Raw genomic sequence first — 21,639 nt, 5'->3', positions numbered from 1 at the left:
AACGTTTTCACGCAAGGATCCGCGCACAGCCCTGCAGCTCGTGAACTGTGAAATAAGATTTCTCGTCTTGCAGAAGGAAACATCAGTCTTAAATCAGTCGCCCCCAGAGCTCTTTAACCGCTTTCTTACGGCAGCCTTGGTTCATTAGATAACACAGAAGCTCGCTGGGATAACAGGAGCAGGCAGTGATCCGCAGCTGCTTAGCGAACGCCTGGCGATGCACGGCCTCGTTTGAGAGCGACTGGCTTCCTGCAGAAGGTCGGATTTTACATAAGGAGGTGGAAAATGGCGCAGGGCTCTTCTGCAGCCCGGCTCCGGAGGAGCGGGTCTGTGTCGCCCCACGGGATGCTGAAGGCCTTGGGGTGCATCGGGGTGAGGGCGCAGCTGGGTGCGCGCACAGCAAGGCAGCGTCGAGCCCCCTTGCTGAATTACCTAATGGATTTTGTAAAATGTAAACAAAGAATTATGCTGGCTGGCTCTTGCCCAGCTTAAAACCGGTTGGGCACATAGCAATTACGTTGCCAAATAGTCTGAGAATTAAAACAGTTGAGTGGAACAACAGTCTCTTCCACTCACAAACATCTGATGGCTTTGTTGGAATTTTCTCACTGGATTGATGAGTTTTTTGTTCACCTCTCCCAAAGTTTTGTAAGATTACGTATTTTCTAGCTGGTATGCAAACATGTACATTCTTAATTAGGCTGTTATCCTTTTTTTGAAAAGCACCACCTAAAAGCTATAATGTTGCAGAGCTGGAACCCTGAAGCTTTTCTGCTTTAAATCTTATTTCTTTCTGCTACAGCTGTTAGTCAAAACTATTGTGTATCTTATAAAAAAGAAAAGTTGGATGAAGTAATAGGTGCAGTTTGTAATCCCTTGAATTAAGGGGAATTTTGCATTGTACTAGAAATATTCTGCATGACTCTCAGCCTAAAAGACTGATTTTAGGAAGTCTGGCCAAAGGAGCAGTATCCTTGAGCGTCTTTTAGCTGCACGGCGTCACTTGGAGAGCAGTCCTCCTGGGAGTGCGTCTTGGTGCTTAACCACCTCATCCCTGCAGCAGCTCGCAGAAGGCTGGTGCTGTCTGGAAGCCTCTGCCCTGGGCAGCAGGCACAGCCGGCTTCTCTTCCCGCCCGTTGTAACAGCCGTGGTTACACGGACCAGCGCAAAGATAAATCCCTCTTCGTGCGCTTCTTCCAGCCAGCCTTGTCTGTGCTGTGCCTGGCTATGGATTTCAGTGGGGGATCTTGCCGCATGGGGAGGCGGATTTAGCGAGATCCCTTTCACGCAGGGAGCCAGGTGTAGAGGCGCAGCCCCGAGAGGTTGTGTTAGGCGCAGCTGCCGCTTCTCGGCGTGCAGCGGAGAGACGCCGTTCCCCGGGGGCCAGGCAGGGCACTCGCTGCCTGGCTCGAGCGACCCGGCCGCCGCGTGCCTGCAGGCCGGCGCGGACGCTGTGCTCTGGCAGGTCAGGCCAAGCGCCGCTGCGTTTTCTGTGCTGCCATCGGCTCCGCGGGGGCTGGGACCTCACTGCGAGCGTTGCACCGACGCGGCGGTCTGCCTCGGCGTCCCTCTGAGACAAACAGCGTGATCTGCCTTGGAAGATCCTCCCTGAGCAAACCGGGAAAGCGGGTGTCCGCCTTTGCTGCTAGTTCTGCACACGGTGAGGGTTTCTGAGAGGAGCTACCACAGAAACCTCTTTTCATTTTAATCCTTCTCACTGGAGAGGGTAAACGAGGCTCAGTTGCTTTCTGGGAATCCATTTTTTGGCAGCAGCTCCTGAAAGAAGGGACTGTCTGTGCGCGTCGAGCGACCCCCTCTGCAATAACGGTGTACAGCCTGTCGGACAGACTGACACGGTGCCATTACAGAGCCCTTCTTCACAGGAGACAGGCGTACAGAGATCTCCTCCGGTCCCACCACGTGCCGAGAAGCAACGGTGCTGTAAAACTAGCAAAATTCACGCGGAGGAAAATATGCCAGGAACCACTTTTGTTTGACCAACTCCCACAGCCACTGCGGCCTTGAGGCCTGAGGAAGAGGCAGGGCTTATGCACGGTCCTCCTCCACCTCTGTCCATGCAGAAATTGGGGGTACCGGTGCTCTCCGCTGTACCCTGTGTTCCCAGCAGCGAGGTGGCACCTGCATCCTGGGAAAAGGGGCTGTCTGGAGGAATTAGAAGGGAGATCCTCAACCTCTCTGTCAGGGACTGAACCAAAAAGATGAATTTGGGTCGTGGGAGAGAGAAGGAACAACATTTTCTACTTGCAACAAAAATGTTAGGAAACGAGTGTCGTCAGTCGTGCAGCTCTTCACGTGGGCTTCAGCAGAGGTCCTGAGCAGATGCCGCCTTCGTTTCTGTGCTGGGAGCTAGCAGAGGTAGAAGAGTGAGCTTCCCCTGGCCTCATTCGGTAGATTGGAGCCCAAGATCTTAACTCAGAGATTTTTCCTCTAAGACTCATTTTTGTCCCCAATTTCTGTGCTTTGTAGTAAATATTTTGTGGAAATTTAAAAAAAGGGGGGGGGAGGAAGGGGGGAGGTCCCGCCTGTCTCCAGCACTCCCTGGAGCCCTGTTTCTAGCTCTGCCAAAATCTCCTCTATACTCCCTCCTTTCCTCAGGCATTAATCCCCTCCCCTGCTTCATGGACAGCGTTTTAGTGGGTGGCCAGAGAATTTGCAGGAGGACTTGTCCTGCTTCTTCCCTTCAGGCTCTTCTGAAATCCTCCCTTGAGCAGTCGGTGTGAGCTGTTGAATCCCCATTTGGGCTGTGTGATGGTGGTGCCCAGCCCCTTACAAGAAATGCTAATTTTGCTGGCACGGGGAGGTGTATAACCCTTGAAAAGCTATCCACGCTTCCTTTTCCTCTATGTCATTTCAAATCCCAAGACAGCTGACGGTCCTAGGGTTGTAATTTGCTGCACAGAGGATTAGCATGTTGCCCAGGGTATTAGTGACTTTAAGCTACCAAGACAGCTTAACATCGTTCACGTTTCCAATTTAAAAGGAAGTTCAGCATCCCAGCTCTGCTCAAAAGAGGGAATATTTAGATCCTCCAGTTTCTTGTTCAGAGAAACCAGCCAAGTTCAGGACCTCGAACACAAAACGGTGCTCTCTTTGTTCCCTTTGTTGCTCGTATGGAAGAATATTTACTCAATCATAGGTGTTTCTATGGGAAAAGGATGTTACAGTTAATCTGTATCTGTGGCCCTGCATATGTTTTTGGGTGCCATGTGTTGTTCACAGTACAGACTTGTCCTGTCTCATGTCAAAGGTGTCTGCGTTATCTCTTAGAGCAGTCGTTTTCTGATAAGGAACTGAGGGCTTCCTCCATGCAATGCATCGCTTTGGGGGGCCGTGTGTTTCTTTCAGCTGGAGCCCTGTGTGGTGCCAGATACCATGAGTTACTAGTATGTCTTGACTGATAGATTAATTATTAAGTGAAGGGGCCTTATGAATTTTTCAATATTTCCTCTCATGGTGCATTACAAAGTGAAACCACCTTTTACTAGACAAAGATGTCTCCTAAAGCCCTACACCAAAGCGCCAAAATTGTCACCTGTATTGTGATCTTGTTCAGCCTTCGCATACAGCGTGTTTACTTTGAAATATTTAATCAAGCATTTGCTGAGCTACATAGCTCATGGTGCGTCAAAGGACGAGGGCCTTGAAGCTCTCTCTTCCCAGCACACATAACCCTGTGTGCATAACATGGCACAGCTATTTGACTGGATGGATGACCAGGTTGGTGCTTCAGCACCAAGGTAGCGCTACATGTAGGCAGGTTCGGTAAGGATTTAAGCAGCTCACAGCAGGTCATTTCATCCTTGCCCTCCACACTGGGAAAATTCATTCACAAGCTGGGATTTTTGGAACCTGTTTGGCTGAATAGTGGCATGCTGTACACAGGGAGCTAGAAAATTAAAGTGGCATCTTCTTGACTAAATACAGAGGCTGCCGCGAATGCCCTCCCCCAGGAAGGTACCCGACTGATAGCAGCCAGTTTGCGTTGTGCCTTCAGCCTGATCCCTGGCTGTGCAAGCAGGGATCTCCTGATCTGCTGTGTGCTTAAAATGTCGGCAGGGACAGCTGATCCCTGCTGCAAGCTAGAGCACAGATGACTCCAAAGCTCCTTGGCTGCCGTTGAGCTTGTGCATGCCCTAGTGCTGCCACGGTGGCATTAGGCAGTTGTGGAGACTCTGGGCAGAGGGAGAGAGTGAAATACTTAAATTCTCTCTGGTTGTATTTTGTGGTATCTTCTCTAATTCCACCTCCAATTTTTCATCCTGCAGGACTGAAATCAGCATAAGAAGTGGCTCTTGATTTCATGGAGACCAGGACTAAATGCTTTGACTTTTAGCGTCCTTGGTGAAGAGCTGGATTTATTTCTGTTTCTGATGCAGCAAGTCTTATGTTGTAACTAAGTGCGTGCATTGCCGACACATTTAAAATGTGGTTTTCCAGAACTGCATTGCTCGTGGCTTGATTGCTGCAGGAGGCAAGGGCTGGACACACAACCCCATTGTAACCTCCTGCAAAGGGAGGGGAAATGCTTTTAGACAGGCCCCTGTTATGCTTCAGGAGTCAAGACTTGGTGACATTTACTCCACTTGCTGGGAAGCAGTATTCAGCATTAAAAGTGACTGGCAGGAAGGGATTAAACTGTTAAAAGGTCCCAATGCTTTCTGGCTTCTCTCCTGTGGCTGATGACAATTATGCCAACAATACCTGTCACTTCCACGTTGTGTGTTGTAAATGTCAGGCTAATAATTGCAAGTTGTATCTGTCTGTTGCATTCTGTCATTATAAATCCCTGCAGCTTGTAAAAAAAGTTATTTCCAATAGTGCTATTCGCTATGGTGACTTAAACATACTGAAGCTTCGCAGTGCTGTACCCCGAGTGCAGTATTTTAGTCTGCGTCCCTAATGTTTGTATAAATTGTGTGTTGTGTTTAAATTGTGTGTGTTTATGGGGAGGGTACCCCATCAATATACGTTTGATGGGACAGCCAGATCAATTCTTCTTTTACTTAACTAACTGCTGAGTGCTCTAAATCACACGTTGCTTGTCCTGCTGGCAGAGCTGGAACGTAGCTACCGCTTGCTCACCCATCGTTTCCGTGTTTCCTCCCACAGAAGCAGGGGGCTTTGATCGGCTGCATCACCACTAGCTTTGGCGGTTAAGTCCCGATGGCAGAGAACCATACCCGCGGCCATCCTCGGGCAGTCGCCTTGGCCAGAGGTATTGAATGGAGCAAAACAGCCTTGGGCATAATAAGGAAGAAAAAGAGCGCAGCAGCCTGCTCTGCTCCCCGGAGTTGCCTTCAGAGCCAGGGCTGCGTTCCTAGTGGCTTGGTTTTAAGCTGTGATAAACTGGAGCTTTAAATATATAACGCTTTGACTCCAAATATAGTGGAATTTAAAGTCTCCATTAACTCTGTTAATATCCTTGAAATGCCGCAGGCTTTTCCTCAGGCGAGTGGAAGTGAGCGTGGACTTGTTGTTTATTATAAGGCCCAGCTTAGGTGGTTCACAGGAGCTGTCTTACAGGCAAAGCAAATAGTTTAGGCATGGATTTGATTTGCACTTATGCATCTTACTTATGCAGATCTTATGACTTAATTAGGTTTGTTTGTTTGCCTTTTTTTCTGCCTTTGAAAGGTGTAGAGAAATTATCTTCCATCCCCTTGGGACAGCGTTAGGAAAAGTCTTAGAATTTGATTCAGGGTTATGGAAGGAAAGGTGTTCTTCTAAATACAAGCAACTGTTCTTTAGTGGGGATTAAAACTGTCACCTGTTCAAAATCACATGATGAAAATTATCAACCTGTTTCATATTACTAGTGTACCTTAAAATTGATTCCTTATTAGCAGTTTATATGTAAAAAGCTGTCTTTCGACAGATCTTTTCCTTGCAAATGAGTAGTCAGCATTTGGTTAAAAAGTATGCATATGCCTTGCTATGCATTTAGTGACAGACTAACTGCGATTCTGATAAATTTTGGGTTCCAGTCAGAATCTAATCTGCATAATTTTATTTTATTTTTATTGTTTTACTTTAGCAGCTGTAACACCAACGTAGATAATCTCTGCAGGGCAAGCAGAGTGAACTAATGCCGTATGCGGGTAGACCTATGAAAACATCTAATTTACCAGCAGGCAGTTGTGTAATCATCGGTTGAGAATTGCAAATTATGTACGTCATACATTTGTGGCATGCTGCTGAAGAAAAGCCCAGTGCGTATGACAAATCATATATATGCTGAAATTTATAATACTTTTCACATTTAATTGACTGGGGCAACCTTATGATTTATATCTTTGCTTTATTCATAGCACACTCATAACATAGTCATAATGCAGAACGAAACTAATTCAATTTCTCCTTGACTTTGTAAATCATTTATGTGTTTGGCTGTCAAGTATTTGAATATAAAGTGGGCATACATACTGCAGAAAATAAATAGCTGGTTCTCTAGTTAAGAAACTGAGTTTTAATGATATTAGGATCTGTTTTGCCTTACTTGGATGTTCAGTATTGCTTAGATAGCATGCATTATGTTTGCCCCTTACCTTATTTCACAAGCAAAGTATATTTTATGGGCACCAGTGTTAATCTCTTAATGGCTTCATGTAGTATTAGGACTGTGTAAAACATACTCAGCTTCCTTTGATGTTAGCAGGAGCCTTCCAAGGCTGAGGAGCAGTAAGTGGCTCTGAGCTGTTGGCCCTGCTCCTCTTAGTCACAAGAAGTCTTTCTGAAACTGCCAGGACAGTACATAAGGACTGCAAACAGGGACTGTCTCGTTAGTACCATTCCTTATATAATGAGAAGAAAATGTTCTGTGTGCCATGACAGACTGTCACTAAAGCTCTTTGTGACTGGTTTCCCAAAGATCGTTTTTTGCCATGGAGCTATCATGCAAAGTCATTGAAAATACAGCCTGGATTTTTTCTTTTTTTTTTATTTTTTAAGGACCAAGTTACCTGGCTTGGCCACATCACTAATGAATCTTGACAGGAATAGCAGCACATAGCTCTGAAAAAGAATACCTTACCCGCTCGGCTGCAAATGAGGCGGCTGCCAAGGGCGTTGCCTCCTAAGAAAAACAGTCCTCTGCAGTCGCATCCTTCAGTGGCAGAGTTCTCGCCACCTGTGGCATTACTGGAGAACATCTGCAAAATCAAGAGAGTGCAGAAAGTGTGAGCCAGTTTGCTGGCTCATTATCACCCTGCAAAAACAGCTCTCCTCCCAAGCAGCATCTTTGATTTCTAAATTTAACATACGAGTTATTTTGGGTAATGTGCGATTAACCTCAATTACTGTAGCTCAGATGAAATTCAAAATAATGCCTTCTCTTTCTGAGTTGCAAAGAAATGGAAATCTGGGGTTGTACATTTTCTACCCTTCATTAGGCAGCTCTGAAAGATACTTGCAGCAGGAGTTTGTTCCGATCAGTGGAAGTCCATGGAAAAATTGTTGGGGGGAATTGATCCTGAAAGGTGCTGGTGGCTCATGGCTCTTTACTGGTTTGGTGATCAGGAGTATAAAGGTGAAGAAGCCAGATTATTAAATGCTTATGGTGCAGCTGGAGTGAATGAAATCTAGGTGGTCAGGCCAGAGATCATTGAAGCTTCAGTGGAATTTGGATCGGGGTCAGGACGCTTTGTAGTTTTCCTGTTTTAATTAAATCTGCAATGGAGGCTTTCAAAAATTAATCAAAAATATATTTTCCCTCAGTCTCAGTCATAATGAATGTCAGCTCTCTGGAAAATCATCTGTGGTGAAACATATGCAGATGTACTCCTGAATGTATGCAGATATACATGAGCCTAAGCGTGTATGAGGAAGAGAGGACATTTAGGTTATACAAGCAGAGAGCTGAGAAAATGCCATGGAACAGCTGCGGATCTGGGGGGAAACAGTGTATTTCAGCACGTTCAGGAAGCTCTAACAGAAGAGCTCATAACTCGTCAGTCTGAGAACTGAAACTTCTATCATTTCTGTAGCTGTAGCTTTCCAGACTGCACTGCACCAGCCGAGCATTTGTTCTCTAAAACAGTTTGTCTCCAGAGGAGGATAAAACATAGAGAGGTAGTTACAGCAACCCCAAGCCAGCTTATAAAACTCATTTATGGGTAGCTGTCATTGCAAGAGCTAACATACAGTGGCTTGTGGCAATTTTGTTTCCTGGTAGCCAGAAGGGGTCAATAATTAGAAAAATAAGGCAGCTGCCCTCAAACCATCTGGCTGATTCGGGAACGGCTCAAGAGGTTACTTTCTGTAGGCAGTATTTTAAAAAAGGGGCAAAGATGAACTTGGAGCTTTCAGAAAAGTAATACCTTGGCCCTGACCTTTGATTTGTGAGTCACCCGTCTCCTCAAGAAGTGCTAGGAAATGGGATTTGGATGGAGGAGCCAGTCCCCTCTTGCATGAAGTAGTGTTTGCAAGAAGAGATGAACCAAGACGGTGTGGAAGCGGTCAGCACCGCCGAGCTTGGTTTTATTTCTCATGAGAGGGAGCAGTGCTGTGACTGCTGGCTGCTGCTGCATGTTTTTAGCCTTGTGCTGTGGCTGAAATTGCCCCGAAAGAGTCTAAAGAGTCGGTAGAGTCTGGAAGGCAGCTATAAAATTGCCGCCTTGTTACAGCAGCTATCAGCTTCTTTGGGGGTCTAGTTCTGATCTTGTGCTTTTTTGTTGTTTTGTATTTTATATCAATGTATTCCCACTAAAAAAGAAAACAGCTGCCCCTGAGTCCTATGGATGTGAAGCTGCTCTTCAGCAGTCACTGTGTCTTACACGTATGCTGTAATGGCTTGCTTAACGGGCGCAAACAACTTTTTACCCTCAGGAGACCTTTCAGAGCCAGGCAGGCGCAAAACACTGAACCACACGGTTGGAGGCAGTGCGTTGCAAAAAAGGGCTCTGCTGAAAGCTGTAGGAAAGCTGATTGCATGAATTGGGTGGTAGCACGGGGGTTTAGCGGTATGGAGGCATAGAGAAAGACAACAAGCAAATAGTATTGCTGTGCATTTCTGTTGAACCTCTTCTGGTTTCTTCTGTCTTATTCCAGCTGCAAAGTAGGGGCAGGAGAGCGGTTGGCTTAGGCATCTGGAGCTGCTGGTGTGACCTGCCATGGTGCTGGGAGGATTGCGGCCTCCCAAGCGCCCGTGTCGCGCTAGCAGCATGTCAGGGCATTGCTGCTAAATCACTGCAAAACTATTATTCCGTGCAAATTCCCACCCAGGGTACTTCATACAGCTGCTTAACCCAATCGGGCACGACTTCGCCTGGTATAAATTACCAAAGATGTGCTGAGTGGGAAGGCCAGCATCTGTGGAAGGATGGACACTGGACTCAAACTAAAATGTGTTTGGAGTGCTTATGGATGAAGCACAGGGATGTGGTTATGGGCCTGCAAACCATAAATAACACCTTTTTCTTTCTTCTTCTTGATCTGAGCGAATACGTTTTGTACATGCTGTCTGTACCGCGTGTGATCTCTTACTCCCCTTGAAATGATGCTGTTGCCCAGTGCAGCAGCCTCACAGATCTCCCAAACAAGCTGTGTGGTTTTGTCAAAGGGAGATTTGCCCTAGTGAAGTCTTTTGTTTTGGGCCACTGCTTTTTAAATGTTCAGGAAAGGTCAGTGTGGAAAGCAGTCTCTGGGAAATAAATGCATGAACAAATAATTGTTTAAATTAAAGAGAAGGAAAGAAATTAAGGGAATTACCCTTTTAAAAAAAAAAAAAAGGGGGGGGGAAGCCCTCACCCAGGTATGTTATGGTGGTTCCTAACTGTGTGGCTGATCTCTCTTGGTTGAGTGCTTTTAGATGTCTGTCGACCCCCGCATCCAAGACTCTCAGCTTCACCTTCAGCCCTTATTCGTTAGCTGCCACGAAATGCCTTCCCCATCGCTCAGCACTGCTTAATGACAGGCTCTCCCAGAGCAAGGCAGTCTGCGGCGAGGAGGGTGTGCCTCGCAGCAGCAAAAGTAACGGGAGCAAAACTCCCAGGGCAGCCTGTCCCCCGCTCCTCCAGACACGCGGGAGAGGCAAACACAGCATTTTTTCCTGGCGCTTTCCAGGCGCAGATTCACACCACCCTGCTGCTCCGAGCGGCCCTGCACGCAGACCCGAACGTGAAGAACTGGAGGAGGAGGTGATGCCAAAGGAACCGGGTTCTCTGAGGTTTCAGCAAATGGGGCTGCTAAATCTAATCAAAGCACATGAAATAAAAGAAATGGCAAAGTCTTTCTTCTGGAGGACACCCTGCCTCTCTGCAGGTTCAAATAGTTGTATGCATACTTTTTGTGGTGCCTTGTCCCTGAGCAGGGCCCTTCAGCACTAGCTGTCTACAATTATTAATGGACAATATAGTGCTGAGCAACTGAATTGCTTCTAAAGGTACTGCGTTGTTTGACTTTTTCACCTTGATTTCCTTTTTGTTTTTATACAGCTGGACAACCCAGATGAGCAAGCAGCACAGATCAGACGCGAGTTAGATGGACGTCTTCAAATGGCAGAGCAAATTGCCAAGGTAAAAAAAAAAAAAAAAACTTATGTATTAACAAGCACATAAGTAGTTTGATGCAGTCCCCAGGTCCTTTTCTTACTGGGTGGAGAAACCCATGAAGGAATCACCAGTTAAAAATCAAGAGATTTTTAACTACAAGTGAAGCTGTAACTACAAATGAAGCTGTTGCGATGTGCATTTTTTGGAATGTCCCTGATGAGCTGGGACAGAAGGTGCTTCCAAAATCCCTTATGACATCTCAGCTGTGGGAAAATAACCTCCTAAACTGCTCCAGCTAGATCTGTAAGTGTGTATCTAAGCCTTCCTTGTCAAACTTGCAACACATGTTGGGCAGTAAGGTGGATGATGGCATATAAAAGAAGCCAAAAATTTCCTAAATGGATTTGTGCAGTTCTCTGGGCTGCTGGGTGCCACAGTTCCCTGTCTCAAGGTAAATACTCCCTCAGTAAGGGCACAAGACTTGCTATTCCAGCGGATTTCACATGTGGCATAAGAACAGTCAGGCTAGTGTTGCACTCCTTTGGACATCATTCCCACCTAGAGCAGCAGGCCTGGGAGCTCAAAACAGTTTTTTTTACCAAGCAGTCAGCTGAACTCCCCAGAGACCCTTGTGTAAGGAAGCATTCTCCCTAGGAGCAGATCATAGCCTCACGCAGTACAGATTTACATCACCTCCAGGAGACAGTAGATGGAGAGAAATCCTGGATGCTGTTGACATCAGCATGGCCAAGTTTTTATCGCTGCTCCTAATCAGATACTCTTGAGTCCCAGATAAAGCCTTAATGGGGTTGAAGTCATTGGGAGTGATCTAGCTGACTGTTCTCAATAATCAGCAAATTATAACTGGAAGGAAAAGGAAAAAAACAACAGAAGTCTGATCAGAGAGACTTAGCTTAGGCTGAGACCTGCTTACCAGCAGCAATCCTCTCTGCACTGACAGGGAGCTGTGTCCAAATTATGAGGTTTTTGAGAAATGCAATTTCGGAGCTGTTTGTGACTGCACTGAAATCTGTGGGTGTAAAAGAACACAATGCATTTATGGTTAGGTATTAGTAAGGATCTCTGTAGCACCTGGTTTGTTATTCCTACTGACACTTCCATTAAATAACTGCTGTCACTGTGTCTTTGGGGAGGCAGGTTGTGTTATTCTTCACCTCACTAATAAAAATAGGAAGAAGACCAAGAACCATATGGCCAGATGATGCATAGCAGAGAGGCAGATCGACTGCCGCTTCTTTCCTTTGTTCACTATTTGGCCCTTTGACATTTTATTTTCAAGGAAATCTACAGTATTTTTTATTTTCAGCAAAACTTAAACGCCTGTATCATGCACTGCCGCTCTTTGGTTCTGAGATTGGTAGCCAGGCGTTGGGTGCCAAAATGAGACTGGCTGATTTCTTTGTTTCATTTTCTCTTTATGGCATGTGGGACAGCAATATCCATGGTTCACTAGCAGCCAAAGGAGGCTGCAGCTTCATAAATTATTTTTGCAAACAAGAATTTGCCATTTCCATTCCCCCAAAGGATGTTAAAAACAACCCATGCCACTACTGGCCCTGTGAGAGACAGTCCTAAACATAACCTGACATTTCCTGGTGCAGAATCCAACCTTCAAAATACAACTGTGGAGAGCTCGGAGGGAGGTTTAAAATAAAAGTGACTTACCTGTTATCCAGTTGGCAGGTATTGATATTTAATCTCATTCACATTACTGCTGCAGGCCTTCGCTTTAGAATGTCAGATCCCAACAGCAGCTGCCTTCGAGAAATCTTGTTCTTACAGACCCGTGAATACCGCTTTTTGGAGGCATCCAAATGACCTTTTGAATCTTTCTCTGCATCCTCCTTTCTGGGCAAGGCTGCTTCCTCTGTAGCACAGGGGAGGCTCACAGTTCAGTTGTGTGAAAGGATAGCATTCTACAATTTTATCTCCAATTTGCTAGGTTCTTAATGCAGATTTGCCGCGCAGCATGACTTACTGTGCACATAAAACCAACGCTGAGGTTGCCATCTTTAAGATTCCATTGTAAAGGCAAGTTAACTCTTCATTAATAAATTAAGAAATTCGTGCTAGGACATTTGAAGTTAAGAGGAAACAAAGGCTGTGTAGTCTAAAATGATCTAGAATCACGGTGCTTCAGGATGTGCAGCTCTGCAAGCCCTTGTCTGGCCTGTTGTGCATCTTGGGACAAGTCACTCCTGCCTCTGGGTACCAGGACACAGCTCTGTATCTTTTTGTCTTTTCACCTGCCCAGAACAGTGCAGCTCAGCACAGTTCCAGTGCAGCAGAGTCCTCTGCTGAGCCTGATTTCATCAAAGTGCATAAGCCCAGCCGTGGAGGGAGCTAGCTGAAGGATCACGTTCGAAGTTAAGCAGATGTTTTAAAGCTGAATCTGGACAGGCTATTCAGTCTGCGTGTTGTACTTTTCCACTAGCTAAATGAAAGCAGCATTACGGCAGAGAGCTTAGTGATGCCAAAGACAAGGTATATTTTTCTCTGCAGCTGCAAGTGTCCCCTTTACTCTGTCCTGTGATACCTTTCCCACCCAGCCATATGGCGTCACAGACAAGAATGTGTGAAAAGGGACAGTAGTTGGGGCAGCTAAATGGGACCCTAAAATTGTGATGACAGCAACTGTGCCTCACAGTCTCTTACCTCTGTGTCTCTCCACACTTGTCCTCATTTCTGATTCTCTCCCTGCTCCAATTACATGTGGAGGTGACTAACATCATTTTTTGGCTATGCCTGCATCCCTTGATTATGTCATTTGCCAGGCTTCCCCCACTGTGTCTCCGGGCAGCTGGGTAACTTGGGATCACACCTGCATTTCTTCATTTCCCCCCATCTGACTCAATCCTGGTTAAATCCTTACCCATCACTTCAAACTACATGGTTTTAGCTTTAGCGTAAGAAGTTGCTGGTGGCAGACAGGGAAACCTCTCAGTCTGTGCTGCATTTGTGAAGAGGTTTGTGGGTGCGGTGCCAAGGTTGAATCCCTGGAGAGATGAATAGCAGCAGGGTGATAAAGCAATGATATTTGAATCAAAATTCTCAAAATCTAAAACCTGGGTTTTTAGACCTACAGGTGGCTTGCACTGTATGTAATGCATATACCATAAACAGCCTGATTAGATCTTATGCCAGGGTGAATTTACATGAGAGAACTGTTTCCCAAGATTGAGACTTGAAGCAGAAGACTCTACTTGATAGCTTGTGTGAGTGCTTCTGTGAACTGTGTTTGTAAAGGGTAAGCTATTGAGGACTCTGATACAGAAACTAGCACAGTGGAATACTTTATCAGCAGCCTTATGAGGATCTTCTAGAAGAAACATGACCTTGTTTTCATTTCCAGCATACATTTTATGAACTGCTTTTTATGATACTATGAATTGCCACTGAGAAGATACCTTGCACATCAACTTCAAATTCTCTGGCCCCAAATGCTGCTTAGCTGTCGTACACCTTGAACAGTCTCTTTAGCCCACTGTGAGTTGTTGAAAGCCTGAGTAGATTCAGGGAATGGGCATACCTGTCAGAAGACTTAGGGCTTAGACCAGTGATCCTAACGTAGCTGGACCACGGGCAGCAGTCGTAGGCTGAGAACACACCTTGGGGAGCATCACGTTTTGCTGTCATTGTCACCTTTGGTTTTGATGTTTAAATGTCCTGTGGCCACAAGCAACATTGGAGGGTCTCGCAGGTAGCAAGTTCCCAGGAACCACAGGCAGAAAACTGCTAGCTTAAAGGTTGTCTTGTTGGAGGGAGACATGGATCCTGGCAAGCAGTGGAATAAATGGTGGAAACTGCACTGTCTGACTGGCCTCATCACAGCCTGAAAGTTGCTGCCACCAAGCATAAACTTAGGAAGTTCTGAGAGAGCAGTATTCCTTGGGGCTTAAGCCAATAGCTTGGCTCCTGGAGCATCATGTTAACGTCGTCAAAGGTCCAAGGCTGTAAAGAGGATTCTGTAATTCATATCTTGCTTTACCGCAGTCCTACCAGCAAGGCAGCCGTTGTTCCCAAAAGGAGAAGAACCGACACATCTCAGTGCTCAAGAGCTTGGGAAGAAGAAAGGGAGCCACTCGCAGTCTTTCCATGCCTGGGAGCTGCCAAGCAAGCGAGCTGCTGGCCAGCCTCTCCCTTTCTGGCTGCCTCAGCTGAGAAGCCTGCAAGGGATCGTTTCTTTAGTCCTGGGTACTGCAGGTTGCTTGGACATCTTGCTGAGACCAGGACTGCAGTCTGAGAATCCTGAGTTACTTTTTAGATTGCTTGTGCTGTCCACTCCTGCCATGTTCGCTGTCTTCTGCAAAGGGCATTTTACCCCTCCTTCTAGTCAGGACCACACATTGCTGGTTTTGCCTCTTTGGGCTCCCTACAGGCCTAAAAAAAATGTTGGAGCATCTGCTTAGGAGTGTTTGAAAAAGAGCTGGTGGATCTGGGAGACTGGCAAACAAATCCCTTAAGGTCAACGTCCTTTGAATCCTTGGTGAATCACTGTCAATCACAAAATCATTAAGGTAGCCAGAAGCTACACCCAGCTAGGCAGAGGGGCCAGCCCTCCTGGAGGGCAATAGAGCTGGATGCTCTTGTGGGAGGAAAGGTAGCCTAGACCCAGGAGGTCTAGGTTTGCTTCCCAGTTTCTGTCTCCAGCTCCTTTTGTGACTGCAAGTCAGTCTCTTCTCTGTGTATCACAACCCAACCTGCTAATGAATGAAGGTGCCAGTTCTTGTCATGATCCCTTTTGTGTGTGTTGGGGTCCATCAGATGAAAAAGAGTCAATGGGCTGGAGAGCGTAGGAAATAATTAACGTTTGCTGAGGAAAGACAGGTACATGACAGCTGCCCAGAGGAGCAATTCACAGACGGTGGCGGAGGTATGTCGTTCCTGGGCCTCAGGGGACAGAAATCAGTGAACCGATCCCTTCAGTAGTTCAGCTGAGATCTGGGCTGGAGTGTTTGCAGTGGTGAGTTCATATATGTGAAGGAAGCCATTTTCAGATAGAAAATGAATGAAATGCAAGTGCATGCAAGAAACAGTAAAGTTGGATAAGTACCAAGTAGTAATTCTATGGGAAGCTAACAATAATGTTTCTACATGAGAGGGGAAAGCTATAATTTGTCATCTGGTTTGTGGGAGTTCCCTGCGTGCAACCTCTCTGCAGATGCTCCTGGGGGATTCTCCCACTGTAACAAGTGGTTGCTGATTGTCACCATAATTTATTGTTGTTTATGTTTTTAAATCCAAGGAACGTAAGTTTCCAAAATTTGTGTCCAAAGAAATGGAAAACATGTACATCGAGGAGCTGAAGTCGTCTGTCAATCTCCTGATGGCAAACTTAGAGAGCATGCCTGTGTCTAAAGGAGGCTCTGAGTTCAAGCTACAGAAGCTGAAGCGTAGTCACAACACCTCAATCATCGACATGGGAGAAGAAAATGAGAACCAGCTTTCCAAATCAGACGTTGTGTTGTCATTCTCCCTGGAGGTAAGCTGCACGCTGTTTTTCTTCCAGTAGACTGCGCTGAGTTGGTGAGAATAAAAATCACAGCAGTCAACTTCTGCTCAGTTCAAGCTTAAGAGTTAGGTGGGCAGAGGTCAGTAGAAATAATCTTTCTGAACTCCATGAGGAACTGCTCCTCTCTCAGTTACTAAAAGCTTTGCCTATGATCAAATAGCGTGTCCTTTCTGGTTTTCCATCTTGTTGGAACAAACTGTGTAAGCTACAGCAGCAGGAAATTCCAGATGGTTTATATCAAATGGCTCAGAAATTTGCATAATTAATTGGCCTCTTCATAAAGCTTGTTACCAAGGGTACCCCAGTACCTCTGAGCAAAACCCATCTCCATGAAATGTCCCTGAAACCAGTACAATAATGCAGGGATTAATCTGGCCTCTAATTTCTAGATGCGCCTTGAGATATTTGCAATTGCCTGGCTACCTTCACAGTTTGTTTTTGCAGCACTCAGTGGAATGAGAACTAGAACTTCTGGTATGGCAAATCTGTGTAACATTATAGAGGTTCATCATTGTTATTTCCAGTTCCCAACATGCTGAAACCTGCTATAAATGTCAGTGTGTTTTATTATTGCCAGTTAGAGGTGTCACTTTATTTCTCAGCAAGCCTTGCTTCCTCTTTGGAGAACTGTTAAAAATTGTTGAAGTTTTGAATGCACCCAACAGATTGGCTTACTGCTTGCGTGGAAATATTGTACTTTACTGGCTTGCTGTTTGCTTTGTACTGAACACTGACTTTCTGCTCAGCTCTCTGTTGAGCAGTTTGTCTGTACAGCCCAGTGGAAGGCAAGGTGCTGCAGGGACCCACGGTTACATCTGAAACAGGCTGTCTCTGTACTGGAAGCAGTGTTGCTGCAGTAGCTGTTTTCAGCAAGGTTAATTATACTGTGCAAAAATATTTGCAGTCTAGGCAAGATGTTTACTCCAAGGAGTCATTAGTGTTTCAGACACACCAATATAGAATTGTTATTGTGTGTCAAGTGAGTGGGTTTATGTTACATCATCAAAGCAACTACCAGAATGGGGTCAAAAATGTAGGATGCAGAAAAATCGTAAATTTCTATTTTTGTGTAGTTTCCTGTTCATTTCTCTTCCTAAGGAGTCTCTTGTTATATATATTGTGCCAATGAATAACTTAAAACACTGATTGTCCAGTCTCAGAGTTTAACTCTTTAGATGCTTGAGATCATATTGATGATATTCAGTTCAGACTTAAAAAGCCCTATTTAAAATAGGGTTATGAACCTAGAGACAGTGCCTTCAAATGGCAGCATCAAATAAGCCTAACTTCTAAATGTTCCTGTATGGAGGAGCAGGGAACTATCACAAAGCAATAGACCTCTCTGTAGGAAAAGCTTGTGCAGTTTATATAGCAGTGCATAAAAGGACTTGTTCTTACAATGAGATGTCTAAAATTCTTTGCTCCAGCTGAACCTTTTCCAGTAGAAAGCATAAACTCAGTGGATGCACTGACTTCAGGAGGTGGAAGATCTGTTCATTGCTCTGTGCACGAAACACTTTCTGTAAGAGAGTTTTTGCCAAAAATGTTTCCTCATCAGGAGGTCTGCTGAGACCTGTGTGCAAGAGAAGGGATCTTCAGTGAAATGACAAATCGTAAGACCTGAGGAAAAGAATTTGAAATGCCAATGTATACTGCATTGATAGCAGTAATAAAACTCAAACAGAAACTCCCACAGTGTTTCTTGTTGAAATGTTTAAGGTACGTGGTTAACATGATTAATCACCTTTAAAATAAAGGAGAAGGAAATTTTCTGCAAGAAACTTTGATGGGGCTATCTTAACATTGAAAATACACATGCATGCTTTTTCCTGGATTTCATGTATAAAGGCACTTCTAGGTTGGGCCAGACAATGTCTGAGAGGTCCATCATCAGAAGCTGGGTAGAGCCCTGGGCACCAGAGGGCTTCAAGCGAGCCTGTGTACATGTATGAGTCGAGCCCAGGACTGGAATAAGAGGAATTTGCTGAAGTATGGGGAGGCAGGGTGGGTGGTGCGGCATCCGCTGTTTGCCTGGGATAAATGCAGTGCTACTGGACCACTTGCTGCTGGTCTGGCTCTGGGAGCCAAGAATATCTGGCACTTCTCTACACAGGAGCCAGGGTCCCACAAGACTTGTCTCCTTCCTGGTTCTCCCCTGCACGCAGGCCTTCTCCCTCCTGCAGCACTGTGGCTTTCCCCACCTCCGTGCCCTGCTGCCCCAGAAGCAGGTGAATAGCAGATTTTTTAATTCCCCTGGCCTGATGTGCAAAGTCACAGGAAGAGGAAAGGCTGGAGCATGTAGCAGCAGTCAGAGGGAGACCCCCCCCCCCCCCCAGCAAGGTCCTCACCACATGCAGACCTTGCTAGCTGGCATGATGTCAGCTCAGCCTGGGCAGTGCCACCTCTCCCTGCTCGCCTGGCACCATGAACATCCATCAGCACATGGACTATCCCGGCGCTGGCTGACCTTGCGGGTTCAGCAGCCAGAGCTAGGCCTGAAAGAGGCTGCTCCTCTTATGCTGCCTTTCTTTGCCCCGCAGGTTGTCATCATGGAGGTGCAGGGTTTAAAATCGCTAGCCCCCAACCGTATTGTTTATTGCACCATGGAGGTGGAAGGCGGGGAGAAGCTGCAGACTGACCAGGCTGAAGCCTCGAAGCCAACGTAAGTCTTGCATTTCCTTTTGCTCTCTCCATCATGCTCTTCTCCACCCTGTCACTGTGCTGTTTTGAATCACTACAGATAACTCTGCTTCCTGCATGGTAAGGCCAGAGGGGACTATGAGAACTTAAGCAGAGAAAGGTTCATTCTGCAGAAGAAAAATGTGGCCTTCCACATATACAGAGCATCGCCCCACAGCTAAGAATGACACATAAACCCTGATGGAGAAAAAAGCATTAAGGATAGGTTTACATCTCCTTGTAGCTATGGAGACATAAGTTTGTGCTTATACGTAAGTGCTTTGCTAAATAGGGATGGAGTTAAGCATGTGCTTAAATACTTGTGTAAGTGTCCATCTGAACTGGTGCTGTCAGGTGTAGGTGCATAATCTTGTCCTCACTGTCAGGGTCTTGGTGTTCCTATGAGAAAGGGAAACAGCTGGCAGAGAAACCCTCAGGCAGCCACGGCCAGGGGTGGGAGAGAGGAGGGAAGGAAAACTTCAAATCACTCAGTTAAAGCTATAGCTCAGGTCACACTGCCAGTGTTCAGTTCAAGGGCAGAGTCTTGTTCTGTCCTCTTTGACCTGGGCCTCAGATCCCTAGCATTGGCCCCGTACTTTGCTTTCTCTCTCTCCCAGAGGGTTGTTATTAGCCTGCTGGTAGTGTATAATCTTTGTTCATTTGGAAAGAGAAAATGATGAATGGTTTATTTCCTTTCTGATTGGTGAGATTAGTGACTTGAAGCACTATTCATATGTATTTGAGACTGTTTTCCTATGGTTCACTGTGGAGATTTCACACTTAAATTCTCAGTAAGCATCTTTACAGCACAGAATTTCCAAGGTCAAGTGAAACTTCTTTTGGAGGTGCCAAGCAGTGCTGGAAAGGCTGCTGTTGAGACAACTCCCTCTCTTCTGGCACCCCCTTTTCTCAGAGTGACCAGCCCATGATGGTATTTCACCAGTAGCTTCCCAAGCTCACGGAAGGGAATCTGGGAAGCAAGCAAGAATTTTAAAATTTCAGGTTTTGTTATGTGTGAGTGCACAAACACTGCAGACAAACAGTTCAAGACCAGTGTCCTTGAGGAGGTTTCAGCTAATGCTGGCTGGAGAACAAGACTGCATATAGCAAAATGTTGAGTGTTATATATATATATAAGGTCTTTAATTATAACCAAGCATGAGGCACTACCAGTGAAAGCTATGTGGGTCTGGAATCTCCAACACTTTGCTGTAAAAATTTTCTGTTAAACCATGCAGATAGCTAGTGCCGTAGACTAGAGGACATTGGTGAAGTGTCTACATTCCAACCTGAATAAATTAGTCATCTTTTCAGTTGGAAGGTTTCTAATATTGATGTGAAAACCACAGAGGTATATACAGTATTGCAAGCCTCTGAAATACATTAATATCCAAACTGCTTGCAATGGAATGATAGGGACTGGAGTTGTCTTGTTCATACCTTCCTCGGCTCCGTCTTTTTCCTGTGAGTGCACCTGCAAACACAGGCACTCCAGTAGCTGCCCTGCCATTCAGTTCAGCCACGTTTCCAGACTCCTGAGCTCCTGTGGAAGCGTTCGCAGAATTACAGTGCTGGGCGCAGGCTGCCTTTCATCAGCATTCATCTTCTTACGGAGGCACAGAAAGTGCTGATGTCTTGCACCCTGCGCTGTACCGGAAGAATAGGAATCTGCAGTAAGCTATTTAAAAACAATATTCCCAATCAGGGGAAGTGCTGCAGCCTGGCTTACTTTTCAAAAACGTTTTGAAATCTGCTTCAGAGAAGGAAATAAGAGAGCTGTACTTGGAAGAAAATTTCTGTAAAGATCCGCAGTTGTCACTATTTTAGGTGTTTTTTGCTGCTTCAGTGAAGAAAGTTGGGCTCTATTTAGGAGAAATTACTATTACCTGTATTGAAAAGCGCACTTCTACCGTTACATGTGCTTGATTTGCTTCAAGTCTGTTCCTTCAACTTTTGCTCAAAGGAGCTGTCCTTTCTTACGCAAGCATACCTGCTGTCAGCGATAGGACCATTTATACAAGTGTTATTTGGAGAAAATAAGGGATGGAGGAGTGAGCTCTTTAATTGAACGGGTCTTTTTTATCATAGTGAAATGTACAGTGTCTGGGCACGCAGCCATCAGCCCTTAGGAAAATGCAGCCAACACCGAATGCTGTGGCGTGATATGAGCTATACAAGTCCATTACGCTTATCCTCTCCCTGCACTAGCTTACTATAGAGGGGCAAGCCAAGTTTAAAGTGTTCTCAGTTGCTCCAATACTTGAGCTAATACCTATGTAAATGCCTTAAGAGGGGAGAAGGTTTGACAGTTTCACTCCTTGAGGGTCCTGGCACTTTTTATTTTCAAAGCCAAAGACCAGCCAAGCCAAAACTGTAGAATAATCAGCCACAGCAACCAAAGACCATTACAGAAAACCTGCCCTCTTTTCTTTTCCATATTAGAGGCACTTTTAACCTTGCTTCCTCTCCCAGACACAACAGCCCAGACAGGGAAAACTGAAGCCCTGTTAAAATTCCCTGCATTTACATTCTCCCCTGGGAAGAGAAGGAAAGAGAGAATGAGCCACGTGACAGATGTTTGTCGTGTTGCTTAATACGTGACTTGAAATGCACTCTAAACTGTGACTCTTTAAACTGCCCCAAATCCATTTTTGCCATCATTCTGGAAGCTATATGGACTAAGAGAACTTAATTTGACAAACACTTATCATCAAGGAAAAAAGAAAACATTGCATTTGAACAGTGAGATTCACTGGAAAACTTCACTTTTTTGTGATAGCCATGTATCCTGGGGAGGAGGATAGGAGAGTGTCACAGGGCTATACAACCATGCAAGACATCTTGTTTTTACCTAAGAATGACTCGTATGATTGTTTGCTGTGTTCTCACATGTCCTTGAAATGCCAGCCCTCAGCCTAC

The 21,639-nt window shown here is 45.5% G+C and overlaps 1 protein-coding gene across 1 annotated transcript in view; it reads left to right on the top strand.

Annotated features, from left to right (window-relative positions):
* The window catches only part of CADPS (calcium dependent secretion activator), a 246,120-nt gene that overhangs the window by 85,012 nt on the left and 139,469 nt on the right, over positions 1 to 21,639 (top strand). The window contains exons 4-6 of the mRNA XM_067303622.1: positions 10,452 to 10,532; positions 15,775 to 16,011; positions 18,582 to 18,703. Of these exons, the coding sequence (XP_067159723.1) occupies positions 10,452 to 10,532; positions 15,775 to 16,011; positions 18,582 to 18,703 (440 nt within the window). The remainder of the gene's footprint in view (positions 1 to 10,451; positions 10,533 to 15,774; positions 16,012 to 18,581; positions 18,704 to 21,639) is intronic.

This window comes from Apteryx mantelli, chromosome 12 (genome assembly GCF_036417845.1).
Source record: "Apteryx mantelli isolate bAptMan1 chromosome 12, bAptMan1.hap1, whole genome shotgun sequence".
In the NCBI taxonomy this organism is placed as follows: Eukaryota; Metazoa; Chordata; class Aves; order Apterygiformes; family Apterygidae; genus Apteryx; species Apteryx mantelli.
Note: the sequence above shows the minus strand (reverse complement) of the source record. Positions and strands in the feature narration are given on the sequence as shown.